Genomic DNA, 27155 nt, shown 5'->3' with positions numbered 1-27155 from the left:
CTTTCCTTCCTTTCCCGTCACGAAATATTTGTTTTCCACAGGCCTCATTTTCAGCTTTGTTCACTTCTGGCTCTGCTTACACTCCCCTAGATGACTACAGCCAAACTCTTAGCGGCAACTCTGGCCATTGACCGTAAATCTCCACCTCCATCCTAGGCAACCGTGCCAGGGCCCAGACACATCCAAGCGCCTGTCTACTGAACAAGGCCACCTGCAAATCCTCCATCGAGACGTATCCCAAACTCAACTAGCTCTCCTGACCCCAACCCCAGAACCTACTTCTCCTCCTGTCATCCCAAACTCTAGCAATGGGACCAAGAAAGCAGATCAAATACTTTCCCCTTTCCCTCACTTCCCTACGTGCAGCCACCAAATCCGGTAAATTCTACCTCTTTAACATCTTTCAAGTCCATTCTTTCTTATCTGTCATCCCTATTGTTTCTTTGGCTTGGCCTGCATTGATTTTCTCTCAGATGATTATAAATAATCTTCTAACCAGTCTCCTCATGTCCAATGCTAACTACACTGCTCCATTCCATGGGCTAACCTAACAGAATTATTTTTCTAAAATGCGAATCTGACTTGCGTCATTCTCATACTTAAAAATTATTAAAGACTCCTTAGTATTTTTAAACTAGAGCTCAAATCCCAAAGTTACATAGAAGGCCCTTCATGAAGCAGTTTATACCTCTCTCTAACTTCATCTTCTATCACTTCCCCATGCTCCAGCCACCCCACGACACATGTTTCATTTCCTCATGCCTTCAAATATGCTACTACCACAACCTGGAACAGAACTCCGCTTCTCTGCCAGGATAACTTCAAATTTCTCTCGAAGATTCTCTGGTAAGCCTCCTACTATTACCCCAGGGATAAACATTTCCTTCTGCGCCTTGGCCATATCTCTTTCACTGTGCTGACTGTTGAGTTTCTAGTATATTTATCTGTCTCCTTCATCAGGCCATAAACAACAGGAACAGCACTTAGTCAGGACCTTAGCTTACAACTATCCTGTTTCTGCTGTGGTTCCTAAGAACACATGGCATCCAAACACAAAGGCGATCTATATCAAACTCAGCTCAACAAAAACCTGTCACTAAACAGATAGCCTCTGAGTCCCAGGGACTAGCCAGTCACCTGGAGAGTGACAGATAAAGCCTCTAATTCTGATGAATACAGCCCCATATATTTGGCAGGCCCACTGCTTATTAATTCTTGGTTCACAGGCAGAGCAATAAGTAAGGATCACTTCTAAAAAGAAGCACGTTCACATATCTTACCATAGGAACTCCCAAGCCCTCATTCCCCCTGAATGCAAAAAGCAAATTCAATTATGTTATTCAAATCCAACTAAAGCATTTCAGCAAATATTAAGTATTCAAATCACTTTGGAGGAAGGACTGGTATGTCTTAGTGAGATGAACAGACAGACATATTAAAGGGATAGTAGACTCATCCAAGTGGATTTCAGCTGCTAATTTCCACAGTTTTTAATTTCTTTAAACAACTGGGCCCTAAGTGAAATCTTCTACTGCTCATCATTTGGGAAGACTTGTGTTTGAAAGGGCCCAGTTAAATACAGCTCTGTCCAGGGGTCTCTGTGGGAAGTCCACTCCTGTTCTAGCTAATTGATACTGAAGCAGTTTTGTCATTCCCTGGATTTTCTGTAACGTACCACATGCCAATTAATCAAGTTACAGAGATTAGCACAGGGGAGGGAAGGCATTAAAGCTCTGCACTGCAAAAGTAGACTTTATTTTCTCTCCCTACTCCTTATCTCATTTCCTCTCCTTGCTATGGAACTTTCTGCCAGTAGAGTAATGGGAAGAGATTTGAAACAGTCAGTGTTCTGCGGTGGAAGATGCTACAAAAATACACTGGTAATTGAAAAGCAACTTCTGCCAGGCAGTTGAACAAAATATTGGCTGTCAAGGGGGCTCTACAAACAAGAAGTTCGAGTTTCAAACGCTTTCTCAGGAAACCCCCCATACTAGACCTTCATTTGCAAACTCAAACAGGTCCCCATTGAACAACACAATCTTTCCAAATCTCCCCTAACTGAAGCCTCCATAAGAGAAAACTCAAGTTAAATATATCATAGAGGCTGTTCACTTCCTTGTTTAGTGACAAAACACATGTTCTGAAGAAGCCAGGGTCAGGAAATCCTCAGAACAGCGAGTTGGCGCCCACCTGACTCCACACAGCTGTCTTCCCCGCATGCGCAGAGGCTGTGCTCTGCAACAATGTCAGGGGAGTGTCATCAGTGACTCCCGGCTCCCCTCCCCAGAGATACTGCCAAAGGCTTCTGGCTAGTTCGGAAATCTGGTCAGCTTTTTTGCCTGCCTTTATTAACTCTAGCATATCATGACAAGTTTATTTTTCAGCACTTTTCTTCTCTTAGGGGTTCTCCTAGGGGTACCAATGGGAAAAGGAAGTAGATTAATATTTTGCCAAGCTCTAGCCTATAGAGAGAAAACATCAGAAACTTCAATCCATCAAAGCAAGGAAATACGTGAAGCTGTACACAAACTACATGAGAGATTAAATGTTTGGGCGTGTGGAGGCAAAAAGCAACAATGGCAACAATAAAAAACAGCCAGCCGGCCCTGGCGAGAACCGGTTCTCGTGACAACCCCCATTTAAAGGGGAAGAAAACGTCATCCATTCTGCTGTCACCTTTCAAAAGGTGATCTCTCGTCACCCTCTTCCTAGGTCATAATGACAGATAAAACAGAGAGAAAGAGATTCCATTTTCTTCTTCAGGTGGCTAAACAGCTCATTCACGATGCCAGTGGGTGAAATGTAACAGGACCACGGCCGCATCTAAATTCTATCACCACTCTAAAGGAAGATGACAGGAGACATATTACTAATCAGTCAACAGAAAAGATAGCAGTGGCTTTAAAAAAAAAAAAAAAAGAAAGAAAGAAAAGAAAAGTAAAAGTAAAAGTAGATCAGATCTAAAAAGCAGGACCTAAAAAGTACCTGATTCATGTTGATACACAGCTGGATCTATACTTAACCAACACAGAAAGGGCAGACAACTATTTTTATGTTAATATAAGGGGATGGCTGGAGAGTGAACATTTGTCAGGCACCTCCCACTTGTCAGGAATCATGCTAAGTTCTTTAACCACAACTCAGGAATTGTGCTTGTTTTAATTAAGGAAACCAAGATTCAAAGTGGATTAAGTCATTTATCTAAGGTCACCAGAGAGTAAGTTAGTTGCAGAGCCTGGATTTGACTCCCCTCACACCAGCTCAAAAGCAGGTGATATTTCCAGAGAAACAGGCACTGCTACCAGAAACATTTTCCATCTATGAGGCCAAGACCCACAGATGGGCTCCAACAACCCAAAAGTTCAAGTCTTCCATCCAATCCCAAAGGGTGAAAAATGCAAAATTTCATACTTTCACACTTTTATGTGCAAATAAAGGTTACTTACTAGTAACTGAGTATGTTGTTTACTAGGAATTACTTTAAAATGTGGCATCCACAGAACAAAACTAAGGACTTAGGAGAATTGACTAGGGACTTCCAGCATGCCACTACAAACTCTGGCTGCCCAAGAAGAGTGTGGTGGTTAATTTTACGTGTCCACTTGACTGGGTCAGAGAGTGCCCACATATTTGGTTGACCATGATTTCCGGATATGTCTATGAGAACGTTTCTAGATGAGATTAGCAGAATCTGTACGTTGAGTAAAGCAGATTGCACTCTCCAGTATGACTGGGCCTTATCCAATCTGTTGAAGGCCAGAATAAAATAAAAGGCTGAGTAACAATTTTTTCCCTGTGCCTGACTGTCTTTGAGGCAGAATGACAGTCTTCTTCTGCCTTTGGATTTGTGGATTTCAGCTGGAACTTATACCATGCGAAGCATGGCTTTGGACTCAGACTAGAACTCTATCACTGGCTCTCTGTGGTCTGACTTCTCAGCCTCCATAATCATGTAAGCCACTTCCTTTATATAAATCACACACACACATACACACACACACCCTAGGGTTCTGTTTCCAGAGAATCCTGACTAACATAAAAAGACAACACCAACAAGCTCTTACAGCCCTGGAGCACATTGAAAAGTCAGAATCTCCACAATTCACTAGGAGGAGACTATCAGTTAATCTTCAGTGGTATCCTAGGTTGGTTGTAGACGTCAAATGCTGGTAGAGCTTTTGAACAATAAATCACTGTTAGTCCTATCACTGTGGATATATTTATTGTGGATTATTTGACAAATGCTATAGTATATATTGATGCATGATGGAATCAACATCTAACAACTAGATTTTAAAATTATATTTGATACTTTGGTTCAAATAAGAATCATTTATACCACTATTATCAAAGCAGATAGATACATATTCTACATGGTCCCACCACCAAATTCTCTAAGAAATGACACATCATTGTTATCCCAAGTTTTTGCACGGAAAGGGTAACAGAGTTGGGGCAACTGAACTGAGGGTCGTTCACCTCACTAAGAGTCGATCTCCTTAAAATATTGAGAAACATCACCTGGATGATAAGGTGATCCCAAATCCCTTTGAAACTGCCTCTCACTCATAATTCTTAGAGTGAGAAAGTTATTCTTTCCATTTGTCTCATGTAAACCCTTCTCTGTTTTGATTTAAGCCTAGGTCATTAACCTTAAATGAAACATACCATGAATTATCTAAACCCCAACACATGCCAGGCCTCCAAGAGTCACCTTTTACTGGATGTGTGCTAAGATTGCTCCCCACAAGACCCATACCACCCAACTCTGTACCTGAGTCCAATCTCAAGGTGGCTCTCTACCTTACAAGCTTCCAAACATTGAACAAATATTTCCATTTCTTGGATCTAGAATGGTCACTACATAGGAATGTCCTGTGCCCCAAGATAAAGGCTCTCAGATTTAGGCAGAAATTGTTCCCTTGGCTTCCCCAAACACATTCAAGTCACCCACCTATTCCTAGACAGCCTCTGACTCTTAGCTCTTCAACCTTGATCCTCCAATCACCCCAACAGCCAACATCTGGTCATTCCCAAGTTAGGCAGCATTCTCTGTCCTCCTATGGCTAACGTAACCCTCACTTCTGTTGCTGTTCATGTAATCTACCATCAAACATAATCCCAACCTGGATCCCAATGCAATCCAAGACAGGTAGTATAAGAAACAGCAGAAGTGGAAAGAGAGAAATGCTAAGGGAATAAGGAACAACAGTTCTTCCAGTTTACTACAGATGTAGGCTGGGCATTATCGACATGGAGACTGAACTATCTCCTTGACAGTGACTTCTAATCCAGGAACATATCATACCCCTTAAACTACATACAAAATCTTGTGTGTGTGTGTGTGTGTGCAGTATCCAAATCTCTCAGCAGATTCCCAAATAGTAAAGAAAAAGGCTAGAAATCATTGCAATGACAAAATGCTATCAATCATATATACAACATTATAGAAAGTCTCCATATAGGTGAAAAATAGCATTGTCTTTAAATGATATATCTAGTTTAAGAAAACTCTGTTTTATCTTTCAAATTCATTCATATTAACTAGTTTGTAATTTCAGAGACCTACCCCAGGATGAGTCTGGGGGATGACATTAGACAGAAGATTTGAGGACAAAGTTTCAGAAAGAAGACACCTAAAGTGTCAGTCAAATAGCAGGAGCATCATCTTTTCCATCTAAGAGCAGACTCAGGTATCTCAACTGACAATTCAAGAAGATGTGCATATCACGGGTTACTAGCTGGTTCTGAGGCTGGATGGTACAGCAAACTCCCTCTCATTACCTTCCCACCTGTACCTACCAAGCTGAAAATGTGAAATTACACCACCCCTTCCATAGAAAGTAGGTTTCTGTAATGTGCACCACATAAAGAAATGCAGTCTCCAGCAAGGTGTGAAGTCTACTGTGAAAGAGCATAATATCACTGTGAAAATATTTTTGCTACTTTCACACATCACTTCAGCTAGTATAAAAAATACTGCTACTCTAATTATGTGGATTCAGTAAAACCTAACGAGGCCCTCTTGGCCTCCAACAGCAAATGCAGAATGTAAATGATAATGATTTTCCTGAGATCTTCAAGGAATGAGATGTGGAGGATATTCATCTGTTTTTCTCTGGATCCTATACTGGTTCCAGCTTTTACCCTTCAGAATATCCTCTGTCCTTTATGCACCCATGTACTAAGAACAAGCAACTAGACAGCTTGTCCACAGCCTAAATTATATTCAGAAATTTTAAGTTAGAATCAAGGGCAAAAGTCTGTGCCTCCCTAAATGTGACTTACCCTAGCAACCTATTTATTTGGTGAGTTAAGTCCCTAAAGACTTCTAGATATTCGGGAAAAGGAGCAAGCTGGCTGTGCTAGTTATCAATGTATTGCCTCTCAGCCACAAATCAATCCTCCATTGACTGCTCTGTGAAAACTGAGTTGGGCCCTTCAAATATTTTTCCTTTGCCGGCAGCACAATATTAAGCTCTGTCAGTAGAGGTCCCCGAAAAGGCACACACCACAAAGGGATTCCTGCTGGATCCCAGGTGTCCTGTAGCGTAAGCAGGAGCACTCAGCTCCCCAGGAGCTCCCACAGCGGACAGCTGCTTCCTCCACAGCCTTTCCTAGGCAATTTTATAGCAGAGTGCTTCCTACAAGACACCACACTCAAATAGCTTTCCCTGGCCCCTCAAAAAGCAGATTTCCAACAAATTCCAGAATGTGGATATCCAGCAATTTCACCAGCATGAAACCACCACCACCTCTGTGCCATTCAGTGAGCCACAGCTGGGGGGTGGGGCAGAGGGCTCTTCCTAGGCGTTGAGTGTCAGTCCTAGGGGTAGCAGCTGCTCATTTATCTGCGAGTTTTATGTTCTCTAGAGTTCTCTTTACTTCTTACTAGCTAATCCCTCATTGCCCCAATTTTCTACGTTATCGTTAATAATTCTTTAAATTGAGCTTTCCCTGATCCATTACTATGTGGTTTTTGCCCTGCAATCCAGCCCTGAATGATACACCTGCTCCTCTGGAAGGCTGGAACATGAGAAATAGCTCTAAGAATGCCCAGCCAGAAAAGCTGACAGGTGAACTGCCATGCACTTAACTACATTAGCTGCCATCCTTTGCAGACTGGAGGCTGGCAGACCAGAACGAAGGAGACATCCAAACACCACATTTACCAACTTCTACTCTGTGTAGGATCCTGGGCTGAATAGGAGACACCCTTAAGGAAGTGACCAACCAGTTGGAAAAACCAGACATATACAAAGTAAAAGTTCAAGGCGGGATGTACTGAGAGCTCAGTGAGGGTCATAATGCTATAGGTAAGTGACAGGGTCTCAGGCTAAGAGGCTATGAGCTTCTATTTTGTCATAGCAAGAACAAATGATCTGCAAAAGCCTTGTGCCACAGAAAACAGACTAGTCTCTCTTTAAATGGTTCTCCAAATCACCCCCCTTTGTCCTCCAATAATGGGGTATTACTCAAATCCAATATATTGTAGACTCCTGGCTGTGACCAGTTGCCTTCTGCTTCACTGTCAAGAGACATACCTAAGTAAACACTCGGGTGGAGAAAAGGAATATAAAAAAAGAAAAGCCATTTCAATTTAAGTGTGTCTTTGACAGAAGGAGTCCTTCCTAAAAGAGTTTAAAGAGGAGATTAGGGAAACATGGTGACTATAATCTATCAAGGCCAAATAAAAGTGACTTCAATAAAGCCCCTCCACATGAGGCTATTAAGGAAACCCAATAACCGCATGGTGGAGAATAAAACCTTGTCATTCACTGAATGATAGAAAAGTGATTCAGGGTAGAAAGCAGGAATAAAGAGACTACCTTTGGCTCACCACAAGAGTAACAGTGGGGAAGCTCAGGAAAAGAAGCCCAAAAACAGGAGGGTTCTAATGAACCATCTGGAAGGTGGGAGAGAATATCAAAGGGAGCAAAAATGAAATTTTCTGATGATAAATGAGAGTGGTTTTCTAACAAGGATGAACCACAAAGGATGCCAAAGGGGTTGTTCAAAATGAAGGCTATCCACTCCACTTGGATTGAATAATTACAGGCAAGGAGCACAATCCATGGAGGGAACCCCTTAACCATACTCCTACAGGAAGAAATGGGGAATGCCAATGGTTATTTTTAAAGAGTAGGCAGTTGAGATGGGATGGAATATGAACTGGACCTCTGAATGAAGTAGTATTTCAGTAATGTGCTGTGATCCAAATTATATCAAAGCTTACTTCTCTGTATACCTTTACTCACCTCTTCTATATAAACATTCCCCTTTGTTTCTGTGTGAATATGCATGAATCACTATTAATTATAGAACATTTACAACTTCTCAACTGTCTTCATTTATCAAGACATACGTGTATTAGAAATATAAGACTTTACTTTGTATTTCATAGGCTGGTAAAAATTTCAAAGAATTCTAGAACTAAGATAAATTTGGCAATGCTTTATTTTGTCCTTTATTCTTTACATTTAAAGAAAAAAACACCAGATTACAGACTTTTTAATTACAGGTAATTAAATAATTTAATTACAGGTAATTAAAATACCTTCACCGTCACTTCATAAAAGAATATTTAAGGAAGTAGCAAGGAAATCATCTCAGGAAAAGGAAGAGTCCTTTGAAGTGAACAAATATACATTTATAAAACTTGCTACATTCCTCTTGTATCAGTAATTTTCCTGTAAGATCCACAAAAACTTGGTCATGGACCAGGACTTGTTAAGACACTCAAGTTCAAGAACTACCAGCCAAGAAAACAAAGACAGGATAGATACACGAATTCTTAAAATTAAAAAAAAAAAAGAAGAAGCAATGAGAATTTTTTTTTATAATAATACTGAAGACAGAAATAGGAAGAAAGAAAGGCTGATCATGAATAATCTTAAATTCAGGAGGAAGTACAGCTTGCATTATGTGTGTATGTAAGAGGAAGACTCTGGATAAAATTGACCCAGAGGAAGTCATCGAAAGGGAATGGAGACAATGAAGACACACTGAGGAAACAAAGAGTCTGCAGCCCAGAGTGAAGAATAAATTGCATAGCGTCCTACCTCCTCCACAGCCCCTCAGTGCACTCACTGTGCTCAGAGTGCATTCCCAGGAATCGTACACAGGGCACAGCTGTGAAACAGGACAAGGCTTCTCCAGGGACAAAAGGAAAATATAGCTCCTCTGAACACGGTCCAGGTATGTACTTATTGATTTTTTTAAAATCAGATTAAATAGATACAGGATTTGGATGGGCTCCCTCTGGTGGGTCTGTCAAACACATGAGATTTGCTATTCTTTGCAAAATGAATGCCTCACATGTTTGGTAAAAATTTAGTTTGAAACAATTGAACAATGGTGCTCAAACTTTTTAGTCTCAAAAATCCTTCCAGCCTCCAAAAAAACTCATAATATTTGGCATTATTTGCAAACAATAATGGTGCCTATTATCACTTACCTTCCCTTCACCTGCCAGGTAATCAGTGTCTTGATTTTGGTGTTTATCGTTCCCATATATTTTTTTCACACCCACCTACATATTTATCTAACAAAAAAAAACACCAAAAAACACTGTATGAGAAATGGGGGAGGAATGGGTGTGGAAAAAGAGAAGGAAGGAGAGCTAGAGCAAGTGAAAGAGACAAAGCATGAGCAAGTACACAATGAGAACCCTTGTTATTTGGGCATCTTCTAAAATACCTATTAAAGGGTGCTTGGGGTGCTCGCTTTGGCAGCACATATAGTAAAACTGGAATGATACAGAGAAGATTACCATAGCCCCTGTGTAAGGATCACACACAAATTCGTGGAGGGTTCTATATTCTTTTGAAGAAGGACAGAATATTAAAGTGCTTTCTAGATCTCAAAAATTAATTAATTAAAAATAAAAATAAAGGGCACCTGGGTGGCTGAGTCGGTTGAGTGTCTGCCTTCAGCTCGGATCATGATCCCGGGGTCCTGGGATCAAGTCCTGCATCAGGTTCCCTGCTCAGTGGGGAGTCCGTTTCTCCCTCTCCCTCTGCCCCAGCTCATGTGGGCTCACTTGCTCTCTCTCTCTCAAAAATAAATAAATAAAATCTTTTAAAAAAGAGAGAGAGATCATGGGCACCTGGGTGGCTCAATCGGTTAAGCATCTACCTTCAGCTCAGGTCATGATCCCAGGGTCCTGGGATGGAGCCCCACATCAGGCTGCCTGCTCAGCGGGGAGTCTGCTTCTCCCTCTACCCCATACCCTGCTCGTGATCTCTCTCTCACGCTCTCTCTCTCTCAAATAATTTAATTAATTAATTAATTAAAAAGATATTATAGTCTAGGGGTGCCTGGGTGCTCAGTTGGTTAAGTGTCTGACTCTTGATTTCAGCTCAGGTCACAATCTCAGGATACTGAGATTGATCCCTGAGTCAGGCTCTGCAGGAGCAGGGAGTCTGCTTGAGATTTTCTCTCTTCCTCTCCCTCTGCCCTTTCTCCCACCAAAGTCGTGCACACGTGCACACACACTCTCTCTCCTACTAAAAAAAAAAATGGATATCATAGTTTGGTATCACTCATAACTTATTTGATTCCCTGAATATTGTATTAAAACCTCATCCATGTTGACATAGATGCTCTATGTTAGCTGCAATAAAGTACTCAATGTACAAATAGAGCCAATTGTCCTTTATTCTTTACATTTAAAGGAAAAAACACCAGATTACAGAGTATACAATTAAAAAAAAAATACCAAATAACTCTACAAAGTGGTGGCAACTATATACACTCCCAAAAAAAGGATGTAAGATTTATGGTTCCTCTAGATTCTTGCTATTGTCAAGGTTATTAATTTTTACTAATCTAATGGGTTTGGAACAATATCTGGTTCTTATATATTTTAACTTAGCGTTTGCTATTTACTGATAAGACCGATCATTGCTTGTTGGCCAATCACATCTATTGATAGGCTGTTAATGCTGATGATGAGTTACTAATTTTTTTAAAATTAGACAATAAAACATTCATATAGAGTGTATAGTATATTGTTTTTAAAGAATAATAAAAGCACATACATGTGTGCTCACCACCCACATCCATTTTCAGAAAAGAAAACAGTACCAAAAACTTTGCAGCCCCCTTCATGCCCCTACCTGATCACAATCCCTTTGCCATGCCTAACAGAGGTAACAACTAAATTTTTTCATTATTCCTTTGCATCCCTTAATTTTTCCACACATGCATGAACCCCTAAGTAACATACTGATTAATTTTGCCCATTTTTAAAACTTTACCTAAATGCAATCATACAATGTAAGCTTCTATAACTTTCTTTCTTTGCCTAGTATTACTTTGCATATTCATTCATGTCAATGCATATAGTTGTGATTTACTCATTTTCACAGATATTACTCACATACCATCGGATAAATATGCCACAACTTACTTACCTGTCCTACTCTAGGTAGAAATATGGGTTGTTTCAGGTTTGGGCTAATACTAAGAGTGCTGTGAACATTCTCACCTATCTGCTAAAAGGAGCACTTAAGAACATATCTAAATATACACGTGGGAGTGAGATTTCAGGCCTGTGTTTTCATACTCCCCCAGAGCACTCCCATGGCTCCATGTATTGACCAACACTTGGTATTGTCAGACCTTCCCTATTGGATTCTTTTTTTTTCAAACTAAAACCTTTTAATTTGATCAACATTAATCTTTTAGCTGTATACACACAAATATTTCCACCCTGCCTGTTGCTTGTCTTTTAACCTCATTTATGAAAGGCTTTGATTAGGCAGAAATTTTATTTTAATGTATTCACTCTTTAACAATTTTTTCCATTCAGGATTTTTCTTTTTAGGGAGTCTGAGTTTAAGATATTATATTCTATCTCCAAGGTGATAATGACAATTTCTCATATTTTCTTCTTTAAGTTTTAAAGACCTCTTCACAAATGGATTGTGAATCCATCCAGAACTGAATTTTGCATTTGGTGTGATAAAGATCACAAATGTGGATAGGAAAAGATTCTTTTTTCCTATACAGATAATTGTCTGAGAGCAATTCATGTAGAATCCATCACCTCCCCATTTATGTAACATCATTTCCACTGTATAATAAGATAATACACTTACAATTATGAGGAGAGCTACTTCAAAGTTCTTTATTTGACTAAACTTGTGCCAATAATAAGCCATCTTAATAACAGAGCCTTTAAGTCTTGATGTCTGGTAAGGCACCCTTATATGGGTGCTTGTAAAAAATTGTTCTGGCTGTGCACAAACTTGTTCTTCCTATGAATTTGAAGATCAGTCCTTCAACTTCTCCAAAATACCCAGTGGATATTTTGATTAGATTTACACTGAATTTATACATTGAATTGGGGGAACTGCCATCTTCATGATATTGTTTTCCTAGCTATGAATCTATGATTATGGTATATTTCTCCCTTTTCTCTTCTTTTATGTCTTTTAATAATATCTGATAATTTTATCCATAAATATCTTGAGCATCTTCAGGAACAACTATACCTGGGCACTTCAAAGTTTTAGTTGATACTATGAATGAAATCTTTATTCCATTATATTTTCTAACAGGTTATTACTTCTGGATTAGAAACATATATATATATATTTTTACATTGTACCCATCAACTTTACTCAACTGTCTTATTAGTTCTAATAATTGACCTGAATATTCTATTCAATTTTCTAGGTAAACAATCATATCATCTAAAATTAAGCAACTTTAATCTCATGTTTTCCAGTGCTTATACCTTCCATTTCTCTTTCCGGCTTACTACATAAAGTAGAACATCCCACACAATGATGAATAGAAGCAGTGATGGCAAGTAATCCTGACTTGTTGCTAATTGTGATAGAAATGTTTACAATGACTCACCAATTATGATATTTGCTATGACTGCTTGACAAATATCATTTAAGGAAGTTCCCTTCTAGGGGAGCCTGGGTGGCTCAGTTGGTTAAGCATCTGCCTTTGGCTCAGGTCATGATGGGTCCTGGGATCGAGTCCCGCATTGGGCTCCCTGCTCAGCAGGGAGTCTGCTTCTCCCTCTCCCTGTGCCTCTACCCCTGGCTTGTGCTCTCTCTCTCACTCTCTCTCTCTCAAATAAATAAATAAAATCTTAAAAAAAAAAAAAGTTCCCTTCTATTCCTAGTCTGCTAAAAGTTTTTATCATGAGTCATTAATGTCATCAAAATTTTTTTATGTCATAAAACATTAAATTCCATCAAATTATTTTTCTACATCTATTGAGGTGATCACATGCTTCTTCTCCTTACATCAGTTAATATAATATAATGGAATAAATGTATAATAATAACGTGGCAGGACACAATACACCAGTGAGTTAAATTTGCAAATATTTCATTTAATAATTCTATATCTGTTCATTAAAAAAGAATCATCTATGTTCATAAAGATGAAACTTCTATAATTTTCTTTTTCATCTAGTTTGTATATTAACATGTCTAACCTCATAAAATGAGCTTGATAAGTCTCTCTATTTTCTGAAACAGACCATACAAGTCTTTCACTTGGTAAAAATGTGTAAAATCATCTCAGAATGATGGAAGAGGGGCTATTAATCCTAGATTTAATTGGTTTCAGTCTTCATTGTATGCAATGTAATCTTCTATGATTAATATCTTCTGTCTCCTGTTTGTTTTTTAATCTTAACAGTTGTCTTCCACATGAAACCAGAGAGCATCTCATGATTGTCTGATACCTTCTTACAGACCTGAACTCCAGTTTGTGTTCAACAAATGTTTTTCTGATTGACTGACCAACCCCAGTGTTCTTCCTTCAGTCTTCTCCTTTAACTTTATATCAGAAAAATTTCAAACACACGCGAAAGTAGAAAGGATAATGATCCCTCATGTATCCAAAACCCAGCTTCAATAATTAACAATTCATGACCAATCCTCTTCCATTCATCCCCACATGCCTATCCCCATATTATTCTGAAGAAAACCAGACATCTGATCATTTCACTCACAGGTATTTCAATATGTAAATCTAAAGGAAAATGACTTTCTAAATATAATACCACTATCATACCTTAAAAAATAAAAATAAAAAACTCCTTAAATTCAGACATTCAGTTAGCATTCAAATTCCTAATGGCCTCTAATGATTTTTTATGATTCCTTGATCTTTCTTTTAATCTATAGGTGTATTTCCCTTTTATTTTTCTTGCAGTTTACTTGATGAATTGAATCATTTGTCCTATACAGCAGTGCTTCTCAAGCTGCCAATATTGAAGGGACAGTTTAAGATTTCCCATCAGTCTCAGACTGAGACATGGTCTTACTGTGCATGACTACCACACAGACTGAGCACATGCAACTCACCAGGAGCATGGAAGAACACTGGAACCAGTTTATATGCTATTCCACAAAGGAATTCCACTGATAATGTGCTTGAATATGATGGCTTACACATTTCTAAACACTGCTGCTTAAACATTTCTAAGGTCTTCCTTTTGATTTTTCTGTTTATTTCATTATGCACATCACATCTTTTTTTTTTTAAAGATTTTATTTATTTATTTGACAGAGAGAGAGAGACAGCAAGAGAGGGAACACAAGCAGGGGGAGTGGGAGAGGGAGAAGCAGGCTTCCCATGGAGCAGGGAGCCCGACACGGGGCTCGATCCCAGGACCCTGGGATCATGACCTGAGCCGAAGGCAGACGCTCAATGACTGAGCCACCCAGGCGCCCCTTAGCATTGCTGTTGCATTTCCCACAGGTTGGATTTTGCTTATTAATTCTCCATGGCATAGTTTAGCATGTTTCTCTGTCCTCTGTACTACCTGTCAATTTGGAGCTGGATCTAGAGATCTGATCAGAGTCAGGTCCAAATTTTTTGGCAAGACTTTAGAGCTGCCACTGTATTCTTCGTCAGGAGACCTGAAAGTCTGGCCCTGGACCCTCTCTTTGTGATGTTGGTGGTCACTGATGAGCAATGTTATTACTAGCACTAAATGTCAAAGGCCCGCGAGTAAATTGGGTTGTCCGAAGTTTGTTCTCTGAGAGACTCAGAAACTCTCCTCCCCTCAGCCCTCACTGGTTCCCTCTACAGCCTCGGTTTCGGACACAGCGCAGAGCTTGCAGCTGGCAGTTGTAAGTTCCCACCATTTGTGAAGATCTTAGGGAGACCTCGTCACCCAGCCATGTCGGAGATGGGCTTTGCTATTCCAGTTGCTATCTGTTTTGTAAGATTTGGGACTATTACAAACTATACAACCCACCTCCCTTCTACATTTTTAGAACAATGTTGTTTGCTTTAGCATCTTAAAATGACACTTAATTCATTGATTTTTCAGGGTTTTAAAATTTTCCTAAATATATTTAAACTAAATGTACTACAAGTACCTCTTCAGCTCCATCCCACACATTTTGCTTTATTAATGTTAACTGTGATCACACAATTTAAGTGGGGTCTACCAAGTTTCTACAAAATAAAGTGACTATTTTCCCGCCCATCTGAGCAGTTTGAAGAGAGTATTTTCCTTGCTGGTTGATAAGGAATTTGCAATTTACTATAAAATTTCTTTTTTTTTTTAAAAAAAAGATTTTTATTTAGTTATTTGGCAGAGAAAGACACAGTGAGAGAGGGAACACAAGTAGGGGGAGTGGGAGTGGGAGAAGCAGGCTTCCTGCAGAGCAGGGAGCCTGATGCGGGGCTTGATCCCAGGACCCTGGGATCATGACCTGAGCCGAAGGCAGACGCTTAACAACTGAGCCACCCAGGCGCCCCTGTAATATTTCTCTTTATCCCATGAATCTATAACTGTGAATTTTTAAATGTCTGAGGACATGAAAAGTTTTTATTATCCTTTCTTCCTGCTTTCTACATAAACCACATTGTAGTCAAGCACAGTTCTATTTATGTTATTGATTCTTTGACATCTGTTTAGACTTAAGCTGTCAACTAGTACATGGACAACTTATTTTAAGTATCCCATGTGACTACATACCTCCGACTGTGAGTATAGAATTTCTGTGTGGATTTGTATAGTTACAGAATTTTATTTTATTTTAGTTACAGAATTTTAAAAATAACCATAACTCAAGCCTGTTAATCGTGTTTTCAAGTTATCTATATCTTTACTCACTTTGTCTTCTTCATCCATTGGTTTTTGACTGAGGTCATTTAAAATCTTCTACTATGATTATGAATTTGTCAAATTAAACTTTTATTTCTTCAGTTTTGGTTTATGTATTATGGTTATGATGTTGGGCACATTAAAATTCCTGATTCATAAAGCATTGTAGTTGATATATTATCTCTCTTTATTCGTATTTATCAATTTTTGCCACAAGTTCTATTTTGTCTAATACTAATATTGCTGTACCAGCTTTCTTCTGGCAAGTATTTGCTTGATATATCTTTTTTCTGCCCTTTATTTTCAACCTCTGGTATGGTTTTGTTTCAGGTCTCTCTCACTGAAAAATGTCCACTCTGGTAATGTATGTCTTTAATTGGTAAGTTTAACCCATTTAGATTTGTGAGTACTGATACATTTAACCTTTTTTCGAAATACAAACAGGGTTTTCTTCACAATTAATAGTTAAAATATATATTGTCATAATTCAGTTATTTCTAGGCTTATCCCTGTTTCTTTTACCCAGACCTCTGTATTTACTTTTCTTCTTGTTGAAATACACCTTATAGTGATTGAAACAATAATTACAAAGATTACTAAATAACCGAACTTTAAAAGATAATATAATTTTTAAATTACATAGGTAACATGATTAAAATTACCGAAAAATCATGTTCTAGGGGAATAAACTGAAAGAAGGAAAAAACATTTTTTTGATGGTTAAGATTAGGTCAGACTTAGTACCAACACTTTAGTTGAGACCAGGCTTTAAAAAGAAATAAACAAAATCAACAACAACAACAACAAAAAACCTCTCTCTCCCCAACACCATTCTTAAAACTAATGCTCCACCTGGGTCATAAGCAGGTCCCACTTACAAAGCAGCTACCTAGAAAGCAACAGAATACAGCAGAATGGGCAATGGACTCAGAAGACCTGAGTTCAAGTTTCAGCCCTGCCACCAACTGGGTGGATAACCTTGGGCAACCTCCGGGGACTTCAGATTCCTCATGGTTGAGGTGGAAACAACTGATCTCACAAGGGTTTTAGTAAGAGGAATAAATGAAACAATGGACATGGAATTCCTCATCAAACTATATTATTAGTTATGTGTGTGTGTGTGTATAATTTTTTTAATGATAAGGCAAAATATACAGTAACATTATCAGTCTAGATTAGCCATGTCTGCTAACGACTAAACTGGACTGGACCCCAAACAAATATGAAACAGGATAAAGATTACTTTCCTATCCCTCTTCCTATTTTCCACCTTCTAAGGTAGCCTGAATTTTTCCTCCATTAAAATTCCAGTGTAAAGTCTCAAAGCTTTCTCTGCCACTTTCATGGCATTGAGGCTTACAAATCAGTGAGCACTTTCCTTTCTCATTTTTTTAATGAGGTTAAGCCAGGCCGAGCACCTGCCGGCTACCGTGACCTGGCCACCATCTCACTAGTATACATCTCCTCCAGCTCATTAATTGTAGGTGACATTCTATCGCTTGGTCATATTTCCTAGACTTTGACCTGTCTATGTTCGTTTCCTTTTCGTTTCCTAATAAACCCATACCCTTATTAACAGTGTTAATCCTAATTTAGAAAAGAGCCAGCTATTCCAAGGAGTAAGAATGCTCATTTAAGCAGCTATGCGATCAAGCGTGGATGGCCTTAGCATGTAAAGCTCACCTACTGCTGTAGGATCGCAGACTCACAGAAAAACAGCACATCCTCAGGCAAACAGTTGTCTCATACGACGTGGCTCACTTAATACAACAAAACAGTGGTTCCTTCTTGGCCTAGGGATCATATGCTATTCCTTTCCATGTCCAACAACCCATGTAGCTTCTGTTCACAGGAGGGAACTGTTCCTCCTGTTTTGATGAACATGTGCGAAAGAAGTGCGAAAGGGGTAAAGTGAAATATTTCCTGTGCCTCATTTTATTCCATTTGTTTCTTACATAAAAACAGAGACTTAAAAATATATGAATGAAAGACAAGTGGTATTGCAGGTTTTTAGGAAATAGACTCAAGCTTTTAGGGATTTTCATAATTTGCCAAAGAGAAAAAATTAGTAAATCAGTATATTACGATATCAGCTAACAAACACGCAAGGTGGCTTTTGAGAATAACCAGAATATCAGATTCCCTGATCAAAAACCTCTAAGCTCCAAACATACACTTCAGGAATAGCAACAACTAAGGCATCTCACAAAGAAAAAAATGTAAAACACCTACCAATGTAAAGGAGGAGATGGTAAGGGAAGAGCTTGGGACCAGAACACAGTTTCCAATCTAAGCCAATAAATTGCCAGTCCCCTCTACTGCAGAAGAAATTCATTAACCTCTAAAAGCACGAAAACCTAATTCACTTTTACTAACTGAGAACTGGGATAACCTGACCATAGGTTTCAGCATTGTATCTTAAGTTACATCATGGACTGAGGATAAATTTGAGCCACTGACTATTCATTCATATGAAGAAACCTAGAGAAAGGCAGGTCAGTATTGAAAGACTAAGGTCAGACGAGGCAAAACAAAGGCCCACTCATTTCTGTAGGTACGAACACAACAAGTCAATCAAAAAATATTGAGGCTCGGCCTGTACTGATGTATAATTTACAAATGCAAAAGGAGATCAAGGACAACTGCTTTCATTGAGATAAACTTTAGTGACCTCAACAAGAATGTCCATGCTATGTATCAATGATAAGAATGGTCTCAGCACTCACCTCGTGTTTAGAGAAGAGTCGGACGCCCTCCAACTGGTGGAACACTGGGTAGTGCTGGGAGTCGATCTGGTCGCGCCGATAGACATCACCCACCACCAGGAAGGCATCCAGCCCAGCATGCAGCAGGTCCCACTGGTGTGCGGACGTGTGTGCTCGCAGCATGTGAGTCCCATTCAGGTAATAGTTGTCTCCCTTCTTCCGGCTGGGGTGGTCAGCTGGGATGAGCAGGCTGTCAAAGTTCTGCCAGGTGGTGACCACTGGAGAAAGGTCCTCGTAGACCGAGAACAGTGGAGTCCTAAAGCGGCCCACATACTGCTTATAGAAGTGCTCCTTCACCCTCTCCTTGATCAGCCAGAGAGGGTGATGCTGCTGATTGTGCAGATTCCTGCCAAGCCTGGAGAGGACTTTCTGGGAGAGGTTGCTATAGTCGTCCTGAGGGTAGGATTTGCCCAGCAACTCCACCACACCACCTGGAGCTCCTCGGGCAGCAAACTCTGAAGCAGCAGGTCTTGAGCCCAAGGCCTGCCGATGATGGCCTTTGGAGACACTACTGGCCTTCCTCACCAGGAAAACATGCATGTGGGCAACTCTCCTGAGAGCTGAGCAAACCATTGTAGAAACTCCTTTCACAGATTCTGCAAAGAGCACACATGCAAAGCACAAGTCAAGCTTCACTCTGTAAAAAAGTAAACACGTCCCCTGTGTCTCCAACCAGCCTCCGATTGTCCTACTGACATCTGATTCCCTCACTGCCTCCTCCAAACAGACAGAAGATCCCACTAAGGAAATCTGCTGACAGAGGCTTACTAGGTACTGCTCTAAATCAAAAGAACTTTGAACATCACTTTCTAGCTACTCTCTAGCTGTCCTTCCGTGAGTTTAAAGAAAACTTCCTTTATCAGGTCGTGTCATGTCCTGAATCCCTCAGGTTGAATAAAACTTTAAATGAGACAATTTGCTTTTATTTGGACTATATTCTAGAAACAAGAAGTTTAGAGGGATTGCCTAAAGGACAGGGCTTGGTTGACCCTAACAATGTCTCATTAATTAAAGGAAGCACATGACTACATATAGCAGAAGAGAGGATATTTGAAACAGGCATCCTGCACGTTTCTACCTGTCATCTTTTTTTTTTTTTTTTAAGATTTTTATTTATTTATTTGACAGACAGAGACAGTGAGAGAGAGAATACAAGTAGGGGGAGTGAGAGAGAGAGAGAAGCAGGCTTCCCACGGAGCAGGGAGCCCAATGTGGCGCTCGATCCCAGGACCCTAGGATCACGACCTGAGCCGAAGGCAGACGCTTAATGATTGAGCCACCCAGGTGCCCCTCTACCTGTCATCTTAACTAAGTTCTGCTTATCTTTGACAGATGTGACTTCTGCATTCCACTATATTATAAAATGTTATTACATAATGTTACAAAACTGTTACTACATTAACTTTTTTTGATGTTTCAAATAAAATACACCATTTTGGGTGGTGGTTATTTTTATTTAATATTTATAAAAATAAAAATGAAAAAAATGAAAAACCCAGGTGCCTGGGTGGCTCAGTAGGTTAAGCATCTGCCTTCCACTCAGGTCATGATCCTAGGGTCCTGGGATCTAGCTGCATTGGGCTCCATGCTCAGTGGGGAGCCTGCTTCTTCCTCTCCCCTGCCCCTCCCCCACTGGTGCTCGCTCTCTCTCTCTAATAAATAAAAATCTTAAAATAAAAAAATTAAAAATAAATTTTTAAAATGAACAACTTAAGGAAATATTACACAAAGTGGTAGACTATTCCAATGGACAGCTGAAGTTATTTTTATAAAATGCGAATCTTTTCTATCCTCACATCTGGTCCTGTCATTTTAAATACCAATGCAGCATCCCACTGTTATATTTTTGTTTTGTAAAAGAACAAGTTTCTACTATGCACCTACAGTAAACCAGGAACAGGGCTACACTTACTTGGGAAGGGATACAGAGCAGCCAGAAGACAGAGTACAGACCAGATCTTTTTTAAAAACCTGCCTAGAATTTGGGGCTCCTGGGTGGCTCTGTCAGTTAAGCATCTGCCTTTGGCTCAGGTCATAATCCGGGAATCCCGGAAGCCTGGGATCAGCCCAGTGTAGGGCTCCCTGCTTAGGTGGGAGCCTGCTTCTCCCTCTCCCTCCACGCCCACCCCGCCCCCCGCTCATGCTCTCTCTCTCTCAAATAAATGCAACCTTTTTTAAAAATGCCTACAATTTAATTTAAGAAGAGCACCACATTAATTAATTTAAGAAGAGCATCAAATTTCATAGTGTTAAGTCCCTTCGGCAGTCACCCGATACAGGCTGTTCATGCCACCAATCAGGTACAGCTGACCGAACTCTAAGGAGTACTGGAAGAGGTGAGACAACCACTGGACCACTAATGCAGTGTTCATTCCCCATGGTCACAGAAACAAGTTTTAAACTGACTCAGGGGTCTCAGTAATGAAAATCTTCAGCTGTTTTATCCCTATGCTGGCAAAAAAAATTATTATGAACTTAAATCACCCAAATCATCTCCAAAATTTTGGAATTTTTTATCTATTGGGCTACTTTAAAACATACAACCATGTGGTTATTTTATTTCGAGGGCCCTATAATCATTAAGAAAATACCTACCTTCGTGATAGTAAGCTGCATTAGGAGTGAACTGTATTGTTCCAGGTGACATCAAAAGCATACTGAGTACTTACTCAGGCAGCACAGTGCCCCCGATTCAAAAGTGTAACTGAAAATACCTAGCTACAAGTTATCGCGCATGTGTGTGATTGCTTATTAGCAGCCTGTGCACAGCACTTTCTCAGGAGACTGCCATCATAAGAGAAGATACCCAGCAACTCCCTGGATTTAATTCATTTATGGCACTATTTTGTCAGTTGTTCCAAAAAGTGTTTTTGGCTGAACTTCAGCGGAAATCTGTCTTCCCATCTAGTGTTCAGTGGCTTGTCAATGCAATAGATACGAATTTTAAATATGCATGCGCCACCTTCTACATCTTAGCGCGAAGTCACACTGTTAGGTTGTTAGCTACCCGGCTGAGCTACTGAGCTCAGCACCCTTGGCAAGACACAAGAAAGCATCTCTTCCCTCCAAAAGGCATATGCTGTGATGCAAAGGTCAGAATTCTTCTGGGGACGGGGCTATTGGTGCAATTGTTCCTGGGTTGTTGACTACCTTTTCCTTCTCGGTTCCCAGCCCTTCACACGGCCAAACCCTCTTCTAGGTCCTGTTCCCACATATGTGCCCCATCCTCATGCCCCTTCTTTGTTCTCCTCACCCCACCCTCAGCTTACTGAGTACTGAGAAAAGTTACATTTTCTTGTCTTCCTTTCCAGACTTTTTATCTGCTCAGCGCTGACATATATTCCCCACTACCATTTCTCCCCACCCAAAACAATTATTTGGGGTTTTTTTTCTATTGTCATCTATTACAGAGAGAGAATAATGATTATGATAACTTTCCCACTTCCATCTGAGAAGGAGATTCCATTCTTTTTGTCTCTTAAATTTCTCTATAAGAAACAGTCCCGGGCACCTGGGTGGCTCAGTCAGCGTCTGCCTTCGGCTCAGATCATGATCCTGGAGTCCTGGGATCAAGCCCCACATCAGGGTCCCTGCTCAGCGGGAAGCCTGCTTCTCCCTCTGCCTCTGCCACTCCCCCTGCTTGTGCTCTCTTTCTCTCTCTCTCTCTTTCTCTCTCAAATAAATAAAATCTTTAATAAAAAAAAAGAAACAATTCATGTGGAAAGCACAGGAGACGGAGGAAAATGACACTGCCGATGGCAGTCATAGCTCTACTGACACAGTGGGCTTCCATCTCATACTTTCAACAACGTCGTGAGGTAAGCATTATTCATAACTACCATTTACAAAGAAACTAAGACTCAAAGAGATCATGTCTCTTGAGCAAACTCATAAACCTCCCCATGGACAAAGTTCAGAACTCTGACCGACTTAAGTGCTTCTCAATCAATAGCTCCCAACTGTTAAATTCAAATTACACCTCTTTAATCACTCCTAACTTCTCTCTTACCTGAACAATTTAGATTATACATAAATGCATTTTAAACGCGCAAATGAAGAAATGAAATACTATGTAACCAAGAACTGGTAGGCCAAACCTGCCCATGTCCTGTTTCTGTAAATAACGTTTTGCTGGAATGCAGCAATGCCCGTTCATTTCTATACTGTCTGTGGTAGCTGCTCTACCGGAGGCAAAGCTAAAGAGCTGCCACAGAGACTGTACAGCTCACAAAGACCTGAAACACTTAGTATCTTGTTCTTTACAGAAAAAGTTTGCTGAGCCCTGTTTTAGCTTAATTCACCGAAAATTCAGTTCTTCCACAGTATTAAGAATATCTTCCTAGTCACAAATACACGTAGATTATAGAGCCACTAAAAGAAAAGTATAAATGTGGATTTTAAATGTGCTAATATTGGTACAGAAGACACAGTGAGACCAACTGTGAGAGGAGTCAATACAATACAAAGGGCAAAAGACCACACTTTGCAGACACCCAAGTGAGTGTGACCCTAAGTCAGCCACTCAGGCGCTGTGTATTACTCTTGGACACACAGCTTGACCTTTCTGATTCTCAAGTTTCTCATGCATAAAAATGTAGAAAACAATACCTACCTCATAGTAAAAGAATTAAACTAGATCCTGTTCATAATATACTTAACTCAATGACTGTTATGTAAAAGATAAGATGAGTTGAATCTAGAGTTAAAAATGACACAGAGACTTCTAGAGACCAGGTAACAGAGAAAACAGTAAAGTTATTCAGTGAGACAGGAAACACAGGATGAATTTTGTTTGTTCAAATAATTTTCATATGTGCATTTGTGGTTGGAGAGGGAAACAGCTTTGGACAGGTTAAAGTTAAATATGACTGAAGATAGTCATGTTATAATTTCTAGGAATCAGTCTGAGGTATGGGTTTGAAAATGAAGTGAGAGATTAATGCTAGAAATGTAGGCCTTGGAAATTATGTGTATAGAGGTAAGAGTTAATATTATAAAGGTATATGACAATCCATGGGCAGGTAAGAGCAAAAATAAAAATGGGCAAAAGACCAAATTCTTGGAAGTTACCCTATTTAAGGGAAGGGTATATAAAGAGTAAGCCAGAAGAGAACCAAAGGGTACAATATCACAAAGCTACGAGCAGAGAGTTTCTAGATGGAAATCAAGGTCTTTTCTGAACCTAAATGCCACTGTATGTGCAATCCTTAGCATGCTGTACTATTACTATTTGTTTGTTGTTAGACTGTGTGGTTCTTGAGAGTAGAACATACACTCCCTTCTCTCTCTTTCATGTAAATCTTCGTATACCCAGAGTCTAGCACTTCACCTGATACTGGATGAAAGAGGACGGAAGAAGTGAAAGAGGAAAAACAGGAAAGGATGGGGAAAAAATTGGTCAACATGATAAAACATACGGGGCGCCTGGGTGGCTCAGTAGTTAAGCGTCTGCCTTTGGCTCAGGTCATGATCCCAGGGTCCTGGGATCGAGCCCCGCATCGGGCTCCCTGCTCAGCAGGGAGCCTCCTTCTCCCTCTCCCACTCCCCCCTGCTTGTGTTCCCTCTCTCGCTGTGTCTCTCTCTGTCAAATAAATAAATAAAATCTTAAAAAAAAAAACAAAACATGATAAAACATAACAAAGAGGTTAGGCAGGGGGCAAAGTAAAGAACTATTTGAGAAGACGACCATCAACAGGGCAATTTCAATGGCTGAGTGAGGACAGAAATCAGATTATAATGGGTTATGAAATGAATGGAAGATGTAAAAATGAAGGAGGATACCAAAGAGAGAATAAATAAAAATATTTAAAACTTCTGAAACTAAAGGAAGGGAAGCTGAGGGAACTTTTAATAGATGGTCCTAATCTCCCAAAGAAAGCTTTAGATTTATAAAGAACAATATTGTGTATGATCTCAACATTCACCAAGTAAATGTGATTTTTTTTCTAAGAGGAATGCTATAGTTTAGGATGAAAGTTATGAATATTAGATAGTAGGGTCAGGGGAGGGCACTATGCATGAAATTAAGAGGAATCCATTTAAGAGTTACTGTAGAAAATAAAAATTCAGAGAAACATGAGAAATTTGAAAAGGAAAGGAAACTGATTTAAAGAAAGTGTAAGTTCAGAATGTGTAGGGAAACACTAGAGGAACAAGGATGATTGACTGATTTGGTTACTGGAAAGTAAGGAGTCAGCCAAAAAGAAGTATATTAATTGACTTGTCATCCAGAACAACCTCACAGAAGAGAGCAGTCACTAGAAGATTTTTCTAGATAGACTCAAAGGTTATCGATTTAAAAAAATAAGTAAAAATTAATATACATTCTGTATGAATCCAAGAAAGTCACCAACCAAGGGTTCTGGGGCTAGTGGAGATAAGTATATTGATCTGAATACTACTTAGTACCAGATAATCTATCTTCCTGGCACACCCTCAATTTTAACCTACTTCACTCCAATTTCTTGGGCCCCCAGAGCCTTCTTAACTGAACGTTAGGCCTACCTTTAGGTCAGCCAATCATGTTAAAGTCAGAATCACCTATATGAGCAATAATACAGCTCCTTATCAAGAAGTCAATATTAGCTTTTGAAAAGTACACATAATAACAAGAGTGCTTTACATTTTATAAAAATAATTTCACATGCATCTTATTACTGATTCCAATAACACCTTGATGGTACACACAATTATTAGTCACAATTCACAGAAAAAGAAATACTGTTCATAAATGACATAACTCAATTCCCATGGATAAAAGTAGCAAAGAGGGGCCTCGAATCCTTATCTCTAACTTTAAAATCCCATGATCTTTCCACTTTACTCTAAGCCACTGAAAAAGAGAAATAAGATGGAGGCAAAAAGGGCACAAAAACAAAGGTGTAAATAAGAGTTTCTTTAGCCAGTGATACAAAGTTTTAGTTCTATAAAATGAATATAAAAATGTCATGCATTAAATATATAAAGAACTCTATGTACCTCTCACCCTATCATGACTTAAAAATAATATGCTAGAGATAGTCAACACTACTAAAAAATGCAATGAACTTTTTTTTCTTTATTACTTACAAAGACATTTTGAGATGTCTGCAATGGGCCAAGACACTTTTTAAAAGGCTATTCGGGTAAGTTCGTGCTGACTTTCTTTTGATACATTTCCCCGTAAAAGTCAGAAGGAGGCAAAATCACTCTGCTGGCTTTAGAGTGAGTGCCTCAGAGCCCTATAAAAAGAGCTCACTGCTATTGTTTGTTGATGATGGTACCTGTGAAGGTAAGGGGGTAGTTTCTCCCAGTGTACAGCACCCAGTGTACGGTACGGGCTAATTCACTCCATCATATTTTCCTTCCTTCTTTGGTCATCCCAAGTTATGCAAATATACAGTATTTTAAGCTACTTTGACTAACTAAAGATCAGGGGACATAAAAAATTATTATGTCACACCAAAGAATATTTACTTATAGCTATTATATATAACTTTGTAAGAAAAAATAAACAATTACAAATACTTAACCCAATCAGATACAGAAATGAAAAATCTCAATGGAGCCTGCTCTTTCTTATGCTCTTGGTTATTGGTAGTTGTAGGAATTACCTAACACCACAAGAGCCCTTTTTCTCTTACTTTCTGGTCCTCTATTTACATAGTCCAGAAATGTGGATTATTTAGAAAACAGACTTCTGGCTTGATGTTGATACGACCATGAGTAACTGTGCTGCACCACCGAAATCTACCCTCAAGAATGGAGGACTCATCCACTCAGATGCTCCAAAGGTTTCAAGCTTTTTTAAAGATAGCCTCACCTAGGGGCGCCTGGCTGGCTCATTTGGAAGAGCATGGGATTCATGGTCTCCAGGTCATGAGTCCAAGCCCCATGTTGGGTGGAGAGATTACTTAAATAAATAAATGAAAACTTTAGAGATAGCCTCACCTAAAGAAAGAGCCCTGCCCAAAATCACACATCCTTCCAGGGACAGCCTGCATCCATTACGGTGGGGGGTATGTTTCAGGACACAGCTGGCTGGCAGGCCCCCATGCAGGTGGCTGAGATCTTCACTGGGACTCGACTTCCCCTCTGCCTAATCCTGCTTCTTCCCAGTCCCCCACAGGTGTTGATGCCAAGAGCAACATCACATAATTAATAACATCACATAATTAATAAGTATCCTGCACTGCTAATCTTCAGCTCAGAATTTGCTTCCTGGAAAACCCAGCCTGGGACAGATGTGACAGAATTAAATCCTCTACTCTTCCTCCTGAATCAGAAATACAATATACTCACAACTTTATTTT

At 39.6% G+C, this 27155-nt stretch overlaps 1 protein-coding gene and 1 non-coding gene across 5 annotated transcripts in view; one reads left to right on the top strand and one right to left on the bottom strand.

Annotated features, from left to right (window-relative positions):
* Positions 1-27155, bottom strand: part of FARS2 (phenylalanyl-tRNA synthetase 2, mitochondrial) — a 506744-nt gene that overhangs the window by 351901 nt on the left and 127688 nt on the right. For 3 of the 4 annotated variants that reach the window (XM_021697011.1, XM_021697012.1, XM_021697010.1), the window contains exon 3: positions 18826-19460. In XM_021697011.1, coding sequence (XP_021552686.1) covers positions 18826-19437 — 612 coding nt within the window. In that variant the 5' untranslated portion in view covers positions 19438-19460. Of the gene's footprint in view, positions 1-18825; positions 19461-21459; positions 21469-27155 lie in introns of those variants that run through there. The other variant, XM_021697013.1, reaches the window with a different exon arrangement.
* LOC123325579 lies at positions 9719-9825 on the top strand. Its single transcript, XR_006540517.1, has one exon. It is a non-coding gene; the product is annotated as a U6 spliceosomal RNA (small nuclear RNA).

The sequence above is a fragment of the Neomonachus schauinslandi genome, chromosome 8, assembly GCF_002201575.2.
Source record: "Neomonachus schauinslandi chromosome 8, ASM220157v2, whole genome shotgun sequence".
NCBI lineage: Eukaryota > Metazoa > Chordata > Mammalia > Carnivora > Phocidae > Neomonachus > Neomonachus schauinslandi.
The sequence above is the reverse complement of the archived record's forward strand: the minus strand, read 5'-3'. Positions and strand labels throughout refer to the sequence as shown.